General features: G+C 47.4%; 1 protein-coding gene across 1 annotated transcript in view; it reads left to right on the forward strand.

Annotated features, from left to right (window-relative positions):
• The window catches only part of LOC119956271 (WW domain-binding protein 2-like), a 103,837-nt gene extending 90,948 nt beyond the window's left edge, over positions 1-12,889 (forward strand). The window contains exons 7-8 of the mRNA XM_038783339.1: positions 698-774; positions 12,355-12,889. Coding sequence (XP_038639267.1) covers positions 698-774; positions 12,355-12,402 — 125 coding nt within the window. The 3' untranslated portion in view covers positions 12,403-12,889. The remainder of the gene's footprint in view (positions 1-697; positions 775-12,354) is intronic.
• The last annotated feature ends 736 nt before the right edge of the window (positions 12,890-13,625 follow it).

Raw genomic sequence — 13,625 nt, forward strand, 5'->3', positions numbered from 1 at the left:
CCAGTCTGCCCAGTCCCCCAACCTGCCCAGTCCCCCAACCTGTCTGACACCAGTCTGCCCAGTCCCCCAACCTGTCCATCTGATACCCGCCTGCCCAGTCCCCCAACCTGTCCGTCTGACACCAACCTGCCCAGACCCCCAACCTGCCCAGTCCCCCAACCTGCCCAGTCCCCCAACCTGTCCATCTGATACCCGCCTGCCCAGTGCCCCAACCTGTCCGTCCTTTTGATGTTCTGCACGGTCCTCCTTACAGTTTCCAATACTTGCAAGTTTTGTGCCATTTGCAAACTTTGAAATTGACCCCAGCAAACCAAGATCTAAGTCATTAATATGTACCAGGAAAAGCAAGGATTCCAATACCGAGCCCTGGAGAATACCACGACAAACCTTCCTCCAGCCCCCAAATACCCACTGACCATTACTCATTGCTTCCTATTATTCTGCCAATTTTCAATCCATGTTGAGCTGTAACTTTTCCCACAAGTCTTACAGCTGCCTGCTGTGTTCAGTGGCCAGAATCCAGTCACAGCAGGCTCTGATGGATTATAGCATCTGCAGAAAAAGGTCAGTCATTGTATTTTGAGAGGGAAGAGGGGAGAAATTGGCAGCTTGGAAAGGGGAGCAAGAAGAGGTTTCAATAGAGGGAAGGATTTAAAGAAAAGCGCCACTTTAAATTGTTGTATCTTTTCTCTTTCAGGTGGAGCTAAAGCAGCAGAAGCAGCTTCTAGTGCTTACTACAATCCATCCAATCCTTACAGTGTCTACATGCCCATGGTAAGAGTTCCTCGCTGCTGCCTTAAAGGTTGAGCTTCACCTATGACATTGGTTTTGTTCATTATGGTCCCTTTTCCCAAGGTGCTTAATGAAAAATATCTTCTCCCAGATCATTTTTTTTTTCTTTTTTAAAAAATTTAAAATACCAAATTCATTTTCTCCAATTAAGGGGCAATTTAATGTGGCCAATTGACCTACTCTGCACATCTTTGGGTTGTGGGGGCGATACCCACGCAGACACGGGGAGAATGTGCAAACTCCACACGGACAGTGACCCAGAGCCGGGATCGAAACTGGGACCTCGCCGCTGTGAGGCAGCAGGGCTAACCCACTGCGCCACCGTGCTGCCCTTTCCCCAGATCATAAATGTTTACCCCAGAACTGGGTCTGCATCCTGTACAGTCACGATACCAATCTTTGCCAAAATTCTCAGCACTTCCTTGTGCCGTATCCCTCTATTCCCATCCTATCCATGTGTTTGTCCAGTCATTTAGAACATAGAACAGCACAGAACAGGCCCTTCGGCCCTCGATGTTGTGCCGAGCAATGATCACCCTACTCAAACCCACATATCCACCCTATACCCGTAACCCAACAACGCCACCCCCCCCCCCCCCCTTAACCTTACTTTTAAGGACACTACGGGCAATTTAGCATGGCCAATCCACCTAACCCGCACATCTTTGGACTGTGGGAGGAAACCGGAGCACCCGGAGGAAACCCACGCACACACGGGGAGGACGTGCAGACTCCACACAGACAGTGACCCAGCCGGGAATCGAACCTGGGACCCTGGAGCTGTGAAGCATTTATGCTAACCACCATGCTACTGTGCTGCCCGTTAAAAGTTACTTTAATCATTTAAATTGGTGCTGAATGACATCTTCACGTCATCGAGGTTTACAGCATGGAAACTTGTGGCCCAACTTGTCCCGGTTTTTACAACTAAGCTGGTCCCACCTCCCCGCATTTGACCCATATCCCTCTGTACCCAGCTTTCGCCTATAACTGTCTAAATGCTTTTTAAAAGACAAAAGTGTACCCACCTTGACCACTGCCTCTGGCCACTCGTCCCAGACACTCCCCACCCTCTGTGTGAAAAGATTGCCTCTCTGGGCCCTTTTGTATCTCTCACCTTAAACCTATGCCCTCTAGTTTTAGACTCTCCTACCTTTAGGAAAAGATGTTGACTATCTACCTTATCTTTGCTCCTCATTATTTTATAGACCTCTATAAGATCACCCCTAAGCCTCCTACACTCCAGGGAAAAAAGTCTTATCTTGATAATCTTCAGTGTGTGGAATATAAGAAGCAGGAGTTTGGCCATTCCTGTTCTCCATTCAGTTAGATCATGCTGATCTGATTGTGGCCTTAACCTCACTTTCCATGGCAACCCCACCCCCACCTCACCCAAAAGCCTGGACTGCCTGATAGAACAAAAATCTGTATCCCCCGGCCTGGGTCTCCCCCGGCCTGGGTCTCCCCCGGCCTGGGTCTCCCCCGGCCTGGGTCTCCCCCGGCCTGGGTCTCCCCCGGCCTGGGTCTCCCCCGGCCTGGGTCTCCCCCGGCCTGGGTCTCCCCCGGCCTGGGCCTCGGTTATAACGCGGCCTCACACTCCTAACGCAGCCCCGGTCTAACCCATGAGCCAGCCAGCTCCCCCTGCTGTCCTGGGTAGTGAATTCCAATTGTCCTCAAAGAAATTCTTCCTCGTCTGTTTTGAATTCTAGATTCACCTGTGATAGGAAATGTCTCAATAAGGTGATACGTTTTAATCTTCTATGGTCCAGAATCACAGAATAATACAGCACGGAAGACCCTTCGGCCCATCGAGTCTTCACCGCCACATGGAAAGCCCCTGGCCTGCCGACCTAATCCCATTTGCCAGCACTTGGCCCACAGCCTTCAATGTTGTGAAGTGCCAAGTGCTTTATAAAGGATGGGAGGGGACATAGCTTTAAATTGAGGGGAGATAGATATAGGACGGATGTCAGAGGTAGGTTCTTTACTCCGAGAGTAGTACGGGCGTGAAATGCCCTGCCTGCAACAGTAGTGGACTCGCCAACACTAAACGCATTCACATGGTCATTGGATAGTCATATGGACGATAAGGGAATAATGTAGATGGGCTTTAGAGGGGTTTCACAGGTCGGCGCAACATCGAGGGCCGAAGGGCCTGTACTGCGCTGTAATCTATGTTCTGCCCCCTCCCAGGCTGTGCATTTCAGACCGTCAACACCCTCTGGGTAAAAATGGTTTTCCTCAAATCTCCCCTAAACCCCCTGCCCCTCACCTTCAACTTGTGTCCCCCTGGTAACTGAGGCATTGAATCAAAGTGCAGTGAGGTTTTGATAGAGCTGTATAAAACACTGGTTAGGCCTGTTATGGGCCAGGGTTTAGAAGACTCCAATGTATATTCTGGAGTTCACCTGACCTACAACTATTTAATGATTTTGGTTACGATGAGCCCAAGAGCCTAGCTTTCAGGTGTTATTCAACAGAGTTCTTAGAATCTATTAATCAAAAAGCAAGCTTTAATCTACAAATTTAGTTAAAATTTGCATAAACACACGCAAAAACTTTTATTGACTACAAACACAAAGACCCCACACAGCTACAGTAATCTATGTATAACCCTGAATGAATTCCCCCTGAACTGTTCCAATTCAGTAACAATATCCCATAAACCAAAAACCCCTTTTCAAAGGTGTGGTGCAGCACACAGCACGCTTACTGCCTTTCAGACTGTTCCCTTTGACACAGCACGCTTACTGCGTTTCAGACTGTTCCCCTTGTCAAACAGCTGGTTTGAATTCCTTCCAGAAACAGCTTTTAAAATGAAGATAGAGAAACACTTATTTCAACCTGCGCAGTTCAAAACCCAGTCCAAAACTCAAAGCCAAAGTACAACCCCCAGAGTCACAAATGAGCTCTAAACTCAAAATTAAAGTTAAACTAACTCTCAGAGCCACAGCCCAGCTCCACCCACACAATGACATCACTGAAGCCATGTGATAAGACAAAAACATTTCTTAAAGGGACACTCCCATGAGAAGGCCCCAGCTGGTGCACTGTATAGTTCTGATCACACTATAGGAAGGAAATGATTGCACTGGAGAGTGTGCAGGGGAGGTTCACCAGGAGGGTGCCTGGGCTGGAGCGTTTCAGCGATCAAACAAGACTGATCCGCTGGGGTTGTCTTCCCTGGAGTAGAACAGGCTGAGTGGGCAGCTGATTGTGGTGTCTAACACTGAGGGACATCCATAAGGTGGATAGGAAGGTAATTTTCTCCTTAGTTGAGGAGTCAATAACCAGGGGGCACAGATTGAAGGTAAGGGGTAGGAGATTTAGAGAAGATGTGAGGGGAAACGTTTTCACCCAGACAGTGATGGGAGACTGGAACTCGCTGCCTGAAAGGGTGGTCGAGGTGGGAACCCTCGCAACATTTAAGCAGCATTTAGATGAGCTCTTGAAAAGCAAGACGTACGGACGGAGTGCTGAAAAATGGGATTAGAATAGAACATAGAACATAGAACATAGAACGATACAGTGCAGTACAGGCCCTTCGGCCCTCGATGTTGCACCGACATGGAAAAAAAAACTAAAGGCCATCTAACCTACACTATGCCCTTATCATCCATATGCTTATCCAATAAACTTTTAAATGCCCTCAATGTTGGCGAGTTCACTACTGTTGCAGGTAGGGCATTCCACGGCCTCACCACTCTTTGCGTAAAAAACCCACCTCTGACCTCTGTCCTATATCTATTACCCCTCAATTTAAGGCTATGTCCCCTCGTGCTAGCCACCTCCATCCGCGGGCGAAGGCTCTCGCTGTCCACCCTATCTAACCCTCTGATCATTTTGTATGCCTCTATTAAGTCACCTCTTAACCTTCTTCTCTCTAACGAAAACAACCTCAAGTCCATCAGCCTTTCCTCATAAGATTTTCCCTCCATACCAGGCAACATCCTGGTAAATCTCCTCTGCACCCGTTCCAAAGCTTCCACGTCCTTCCTATAATGAGGCGACCAGAACTGTACGCAATACTCCAAATGCGGCCGTACCAGAGTTTGGTACAGCTGCATCATGACCTCATGGCTCCGGAACTCAATCCCTCTACCAATAAAGGCCAACACACCATAGGCCTTCTTCACAACCCTATCAACCTGGGTGGCAACTTTCAGGGATCTATGTACATGGACACCGAGATCCCTCTGCTCATCCACACTACCAAGAATTTTACCATTAGCCAAATATTCCGCATTCCTGTTATTCTTTCCAAAGTGAATCACCTCACACTTCTCCACATTAAACTCCATTTGCCACCTCTCGGCCCAGCTCTGCAGCTTATCTATGTCCCTCTGTAACCTGCAACATCCTTCCGCACTGTCTACAACTCCACCGACTTTAGTGTCGTCTGCAAATTTACTCACCCATCCTTCTGCGCCCTCCTCTAGGTCATTTATAAAAATGACAAACAGCAACGGCCCCAGAACAGATCCTTGTGGTACGCCACTCGTAACTGAACTCCATTCTGAACATTTCCCATCAACTACCACTCTCTGTCTTCTTTCAACTAGCCAATTTCTGATCCACATCTCTAAATCACCCTCAATCCCCAGCCTCCGTATTTTCTGCAATAGCCGACCGTGGGGAACCTTATCAAACGCTTTACTGAAATCCATATACACCACATCAACTGCTCTACCCTCGTCTACCTGTTCAGTCACCTTCTCAAAGAACTCGATAAGGTTTGTGAGGCATGACCTACCCTTCACAAAACCATGCTGACTATCCCTAATCATATTATTCCTATCTAGATGATTATAAATCGTATCTTTTATAATCCTCTCCAAGACTTTACCCACCACAGACGTTAGGCTCACCGGCCTATAGTTACCGGGGTTATCTCTACTCCCCTTCTTGAACAAAGGGACCACATTTGCTATCCTCCAGTCCTCTGGCACTATTCCTGTAGCCAATGATGACCTAAAAATCAAAGCCAAAGGCTCAGCAATCTCTTCCCTGGCTTCCCAGAGAATCCTAGGATAAATCCCATCCGGCCCCGGGGACTTATCTATTTTCACCTTGTCCAGAATTGCCAACACTTCTTCCCTACGCACCTCAATGCCATCTATTCTAATAGCCTGGGTCTCAGCATTCTCCTCCACAATATTATCTTTTTCTTGAGTGAATACTGACGAAAAGTATTCATTTAGTATCTCGCTTATATCCTCAGCCTCCACACACAACTTCCCACCACTGTCCTTGACTGGCCCTACTCTTACCCTAGTCATTCTTTTATTCCTGACATACCTATAGAAAGCTTTTGGGTTTTCCTTGATCCTACCTGCCAAAGACTTCTCATGTCCCCTCCTTGCTCGTCTCAGCTCTCTCTTTAGATCCTTCCTCGCTTCCTTGTAACTATCAAGCGCCCCAACTGAAACTTCACTCCTCATCTTCACATAGGCCTCCTTCTTCCTCTTAACAAGAGATTCCACTTCTTTGGTAAACCACGGTTCCCTCGCTCGACCCCTTCCTCCCTGCCTGACTGGTACGTACTTATCAAGAAAATGCAATAGCTGTTCCTTGAACAAGCTCCACATATCCAGTGTGCCCAACCCTTGCAGCCTACTTCTCCAACCAACACATCCTAAGTCATGTCTAATGGCATCATAATTGCCCTTCCCCCAGCTATAACTCTTGCTCTGCGGGGTATACTTATCCCTTTCCATCACTAACGTAAAGGTCACCGAATTGTGGTCACTGTCTCCAAAGTGTTCACCTACCTCCAGATCTAACACCTGGCCTGGTTCATTACCCAAAACCAAATCCAAAGTGGCCTCACCTCTTGTTGGCCTGTCAACATATTGTGTCAGAAAACCCTCCTGCACACATTGTACAAAGAACGACCCATCCAATGTACTCGAACTATATCTTTTCCAGTCAATATTAGGAAAGTTAAAGTCTCCCATAACAACTACCCTGTTACTTTCGCTCTTTTCCAGAATCATCTTCGCCATCCTTTCCTCTACATCTCTAGAACTATTAGGTGGCCTATAGAAAACTCCCAACAGGGTGACCTCTCCTTTCCTGTTTCTAACCTCAGCCCATACTACCTCGGAAGAAGAGTCCCCATCTTGCATCCTTTCTACCTCCGTAATACTGTCCTTGACTAGCAGCGCCACACCTCCCCCTCTTTTGCCCCCTTCTCTGACCTTACTAAAGCACCTAAACCCCGGAACCTGCAACAACCATTCCTGTCCCTGCTCTATCCATGTCTCTGAAATGGCCACAACATCGAAGTCCCAGGTACCAACCCATGCTGCCAGTTCCCCTACCTTATTTCGTATACTCCTGGCATTGAAATAGACACACTTCAAACCACAGACCTGAACACTGCCGCCCTCCTGCGAAGTCAAAACTGTGCTCCTGACCCCTCTACTCTCAATCTCTCGCACCCCAAAACTACAATCCAGGTTCCCATGCCCCTGCTGAATTAGTTTAAACCCCCCCAAAGAGTACTAACAAATCTCCCCCCCAGGATATTGGTGCCCCTCAGGTTCAGATGTAGACCATCCTGTCTATAGAGGTCCCACCTTCCCCAGAAAGAGCCCCAGTTATCCAGAAATCTGAATCCCTCCCGCCTGCACCATCCCTGTAGCCACGTGTTTAATTGCTCTCTCTCCCTATTCCTCATCTCACTATCACGTGGCACGGGCAACAACCCAGAGATAACAACTCTGTTTGTTCTCGCTCTGAGCTTCCATCCTAGCTCCCTAAAGACCTGCCTGACATCCTTGTCCCCTTTCCTACCTATGTCGTTAGTGCCAATGTGGACTACGACTTGGGGCTGCTCCCCCTCCCCCTTAAGGACCTGGAAAACACGATCCGAGACATCACGTACCCTTGCACCTGGGAGGCAACATACCAAACGTGAGTCTCTCTCGCTCCCACAAAATCTCCTATCTGTGCCCCTGACTATTGAGTCCCCAATTACTAATGTTCTACTCCTTTCCCCCCTTCCCTTCTGAGCAACAGGGACAGACTCCGTGCCAGAGGCCCGTACCCCATGGCTTACCCCTGGTAAGTCGTCCCCCCCACAAGTATCCAAAACGGTATACTTGTTACTCAGGGGAACGACCGCAGGGGGTCCCTGCACTGACTGCTTCTTCCCAGTCCCTCTTACAGTTACCCATCTATCTCCAGTCTTTGGTGTAACTACTTCCCTGAAGCTCCTATCTATGACCCCCTCTGCCTCCCGAATGATCCGAAGTTCATCCAGCTCAAGCTCCAGGTCCCTAACACGGTTTTTGAGGAGCTGGAGTTGGGTGCACTTCCCACAGATGAAATCAGCAGGGACACTGACGGCGTCCCTCACCTCAAACATTCTGCAGGAGGAGCATTGTACTGCCTTCCCTGACATCCCCTCTAGATTAAAAAAAAAACAAGAAAAAGAAAAAGAAAGGAAGAGCTTACCTGATATTACCTCAAACCCTGATCCCGCTGAAAGGTAAGCAAATTTAAAGGCACTCACTCACCTTCACGACAGGCCCCTGCTCCCGCTTCCCAACCACCGTGGGGTGGGGGGGTTGGTTAGAGGAGGAGGTAGGGTGGGAAACACTCACAAAGTGTTTCGGGTTTAACTGTCACTTGCCAACAGCCCCTCCACAAACCACCTTCAACTTAGGCTGACCGCACTGCACGTATGCAAATTTCCCCAGAACAGCTGATCAGTAGCTCTGCTCTGCTGCCCTCTGCTGGTTGCTTGCCTTTACTCAAACTCCTTGGGTCTTCTTCGCAGGTTCACCTTCAACTTAGGCTGACCGCACTGCACGTATGCAAATTTCCCCAGAACAGCTGATCAGTAGCTCTGCTCTGCTGCCCTCTGCTGGTTGCTTGCCTTTACTCAAACTCCTTGGGTCTTCTTCGCAGGTTCACCTTCAACTTAGGCTGACCGCACTGCACGTATGCAAATTTCCCCAGAACAGCTGATCAGTAGCTCTGCTCTGCTGCCCTCTGCTGGTTGCTTGCCTTTACTCAAACTCCTTGGGTCTTCTTCGCAGGTTCACCTTCAACTTAGGCTGACCGCACTGCACGTATGCAAATTTCCCCAGAACAGCTGATCAGTAGCTCTGCTCTGCTGCCCTCTGCTGGTTGCTTGCCTTTACTCAAACTCCTTGGGTCTTCTTCGCAGGTTCACCTTCAACTTAGGCTGACCGCACTGCACGTATGCAAATTTCCCCAGAACAGCTGATCAGTAGCTCTGCTCTGCTGCCCTCTGCTGGTTGCTTGCCTTTACTCAAACTCCTTGGGTCTTCTTCGCAGGTTCACCTTCAACTTAGGCTGACCGCACTGCACGTATGCAAATTTCCCCAGAACAGCTGATCAGTAGCTCTGCTCTGCTGCCCTCTGCTGGTTGCTTGCCTTTACTCAAACTCCTTGGGTCTTCTTCGCAGGTTCACCTTCAACTTAGGCTGACCGCACTGCACGTATGCAAATTTCCCCAGAACAGCTGATCAGTAGCTCTGCTCTGCTGCCCTCTGCTGGTTGCTTGCCTTTACTCAAACTCCTTGGGTCTTCTTCGCAGGTTCACCTTCAACTTAGGCTGACCGCACTGCACGTATGCAAATTTCCCCAGAACAGCTGATCAGTAGCTCTGCTCTGCTGCCCTCTGCTGGTTGCTTGCCTTTACTCAAACTCCTTGGGTCTTCTTCGCAGGTTCACCTTCAACTTAGGCTGACCGCACTGCACGTATGCAAATTTCCCCAGAACAGCTGATCAGTAGCTCTGCTCTGCTGCCCTCTGCTGGTTGATAGTTAGGTGCTTGTTGGTCAGCGTGAATGCAATGGGCTGAAGGGCCTCTTTTTGTGCTGTAAACTCTGACTCTATGCACAAGGACACCCAGATCCCTCTGCAGCATTCTGCAGTCTGTCCCCATTTAAATCATAATCTGCCTTTCTCCTCTTCTGCTAAAATGGACAAACTTACATTTTCCCACATTATACGCATCTGCCAAATATTTGCCCACTCACATAGCTATTTATAGTCCTTTGCAAATTGTTTGCATCTTCTGTGCAACTTGCTTCCGTATATTTTATTGTTAGCAAATCAATTGTTAATGGCTAAATCTGTTTCGGGGCTAAATCGGTGCCTAAGCCTCTAAAATGGGAGGCCCATACAAAAAAGGGACTTGATGCTTGTTTGAAGCTACATCTGCAAAGAACAAGACTAAAGACCATTACAGCACAGGAACAGGCCTTCCGGCCCTCCAAGCCTGTACTGGTCATGATACCACCCTTGGCCAAACCCCTCAGCACTTCCTTGTGCCGTATCCCTCTATATACCCATCCTATCCATGTGTTTGTGGAGATGCCTTTTGAACATCTTTAATGTATGTATCTTCCACAGCCTCCCCTGGCAATGCATTCCTCTAACTGCTCCTCTAAACTTTGCCCCATGGACCTTAAACCTATGCCCCCTGGTGACTGACCCCTCCACCCTGGGAAAGAGTGCCTGCCCATCCACTCCAACCATGCCCCTCATAATCTTGTAGCCCTCTATCAGGTCACCCCTCCACCTCCGTTGTTCTAATGGAAACAGTCCAAGTCTATTCAGCCTCTCCACAGAGCAAACACCCTCCAGACCAGGCAACATCCTGGTAAACCTCCTTTTGATGGTGTGGCGACCAGAATTGTGCGCAATATTCCAGGTGCGGCCTTTCCAAAGTTCTATACAACTATAGCAAGACTTGCCAGTTTTTATACTCTATGTCCAGTTCAATGAAGGCAAGCATTCCGAATGCTTTCTTGACTGTATTGCCACCCTCAAAGACCTGTGGACATGCACGCATAGATCTCTCTGACTTCCTATATTCCTCAGAGATTTGCCATTTACGATGTATTTCCCCTCTATGTTAGACCTACCAAAATGCATAACCTCTCATTTGTCTGGATTAAATGCCATTTGCCATTTCTCTGCCCAAGTCTCCAACCTATCACTGTCCTGCTGTATCTTCTGGCCAGTCCTCAACACTATCTGCCACTCCACCAATCTTGGTGTCATCCGCGAACTTACTAATCAGACCAGCTACACTTTCCTCCAGATCGTTTGTTTCTTGCAAACAACAGGGGCCCCAGCACCGATCCCTGTGGAACACCACTAGTCACAGCCTTCCATTCAGAACAATACCCTTCTACTGCTACCCTTTGCCCTCTGTGACAGAGCCAGTTCTGTATACACCTTACCACCTCCCCTCTGATCCTGTGTGACTTCACCTTTTGCGCCAGTCTGCCATGAGTCACCTTGTCAAAGGCATTACTGAAGTCCATGTAAACAACATCCACCACCCTCCCCATATCAATCATCTTTAATTGATCGAGTTTTTTGAGGCAGTAACAGTGAGACACGACTTCCCCTTCACAAACCAATACTGGTTTTCCCAACAGCAGCCACTGTTAGCTGTATCCAGGAAAACCGGGCCTACGTGTGGGCTAACTGGGATCTTTAAAAGGATCACTCCTGGTCATCTCAAAAAGGAATATTTGTTAAAAATGCTCATGTGAACCATGAGGAACATTTTTCCCACACCAAATCCACATAAAGTATTTGTCCACTGCACAAATTCTCCTGTTTTCAAGCTCAATGTCTGGAACGCCATTCCCTCTTCATGTGAGGACACTTGACTTTTTGCTTTAACATTTCCTCCTCCTGCCTCTGCGACCACCCAGCCCAAAATAAAGAGTAGCTGATGTGATCACATCAACTGTTGTTGTGCAATATGTTAATATAACAAGCGGGCAGCAGATGAATGTGAGCGGTGTGGGCGGGGGCTAGCGAATCACGTGCACATGTTTTGGGATTGCGAAAAATTGGGAAGGTTCTGGGCTGGAGTGTTCGCAGTCTCCGCCAGGATAGTGGAGGAGGAGGTGGACCCTTTGGAGGCGATATTTGGGGTTTCCGAGAAGCCGGAGCTCATGGAGAGGAGGAAGGCCTGCAACAGTAGTAGACTCGCCAAATTTAAGGGCATTTAAGTGGTCACTGGATAGACATATGGATGAAAATGGAATAGTGTAGGTCAGATGGGCTTCAGATGGTTTCACGGGTCGGCCAACATCGAGGGCCAAAGGGCCCGTACTGCGCTGTAATGTTCTATGTTCTATGTCTTGACCTTCACCTCTCTGATTGCAAGGCGGCGAATTTTGCTGGAGTGGCGGTCGGCATCGCCACCGGGGGTAGCGGCTTGGTTGGGTGACCCTGACGACTTCCTGCGATTAGAGATGATAAAGTATGAGTTAAGGGGCTCTTCAGGGGAGTTTGAGGAAAGGTGGGGGATGTTTGTGACCGTGTTTGAGAGGCTGTTTGTCGCGGGGGAGGTGGGGATGTGAAAAAGACGGAAAATCTGTACAGACTGTATAGTTGATTGTAGGGAAGCATGTTTCCCCACGGTGTTTGTTCGCTATTTTGATACATATTTGTAATAAAATACATTTAAAAATATATATATAACCAGAGGGCGGTCCATGCAGCCATCTTGACACTGTTCAAATTCAACAATAAAACAAGTATTTTCTGTTGTAGGACCAACCCCCACCATACACACCAGCCGAAAACAAGAAGAACAACTGAGCCCGTTTGGAGTGCTGTGCTGATTATTCCAATCGTTTGTGAATTGTTTACTTCCTAAAAAAAAATTCTGTTGTTAGAAGCTGCATTTTTATTAAATAATCAGTCACTTGCCAGTCTCTCTCCAACATCTGGCAAAGGCATACATCTCGAACCGCAAGCTCCAAGATATTCTGGATGTCCTTGACACAGGAAATGGGAATGCTTGACGTGCACTGAAATCCTTCAGGATCTTTTCACTGGAGATCTGGAACTTTCCATCACCTTTTTAAAAGCAAACCTATGGCCCGATTTTGGAATATTGTGGAGCCCTGCAGCCACTAAATGCTAATGGATTGCTTCATTTAAATAAGATTTTAAAAATGCAACTTGTAATGACGTCGTCTTCAGAATATACTAAGAGTTTAATTATAAGAATTACTTTGGGTGATGCAAGCAGATAAACAGATTCCTACTAAATCACTTATTTTAAATAATGCCTCCGAAAAAATAGAGTAACTTTGCCAGGATGCTCAATGGTCAGTAATGACACAGCATCATTTCTGGGCTTTAGAATTTTTTGGTATCGAAAGATTGGAATGATTTAAATCTTTTGAAATGTTCTATATATGAAATGAAATATTTCTTCTAGCAGAAAATAACTGAGACTAACCTTGTTAGAAATATTGCTGTGAGATACTTTAATAGTTTTTGTTAGGAGAGGAAGGAAGGAATCATCCCTGGAATGTTTGTGTGAACTGCTTTGCTGAAATGTCATTTTGTAATTTATTTCTTTGGGGGGGGGGGGGGGGGGGGGGGGGTGGTGGTGTGGATGGGAAAGAATAAGATTCACTTTGTTTCTATAATCTCAAATCCAGTTTGGGGTTGGTCCACGGCGTTGAGTGCAGGTATTTGAAACCTGTGTATCAGAGCTACAGTATTGTGTTGGGCTATTTAGTTAGAGAATGATACTTGTAACAAATTTAAATCTATAGACTTCACTTGAATTGCCTGCACCACAACCATTATCCATTAATATTTTAACCCAGTGTTTAAAAAAACAGCTCTAAATTCTCCCTTTACACTCAAAAGCAGAGAGGTCGAATCCATCATTTATTGCTGATGTTTTGCCACATTTCGCATGATTATAGTTTGAAGATTTGTACATCACTGAGCTCCGCGTTGGCAGTATTAGGCGAGCGGCACCTTTGGTTCCCATTGATGCCAAGTGTGCTAATCCCTAATTG

Source organism: Scyliorhinus canicula, chromosome 23 (assembly GCF_902713615.1).
Source record: "Scyliorhinus canicula chromosome 23, sScyCan1.1, whole genome shotgun sequence".
NCBI classification, from domain to species: Eukaryota; Metazoa; Chordata; class Chondrichthyes; order Carcharhiniformes; family Scyliorhinidae; genus Scyliorhinus; species Scyliorhinus canicula.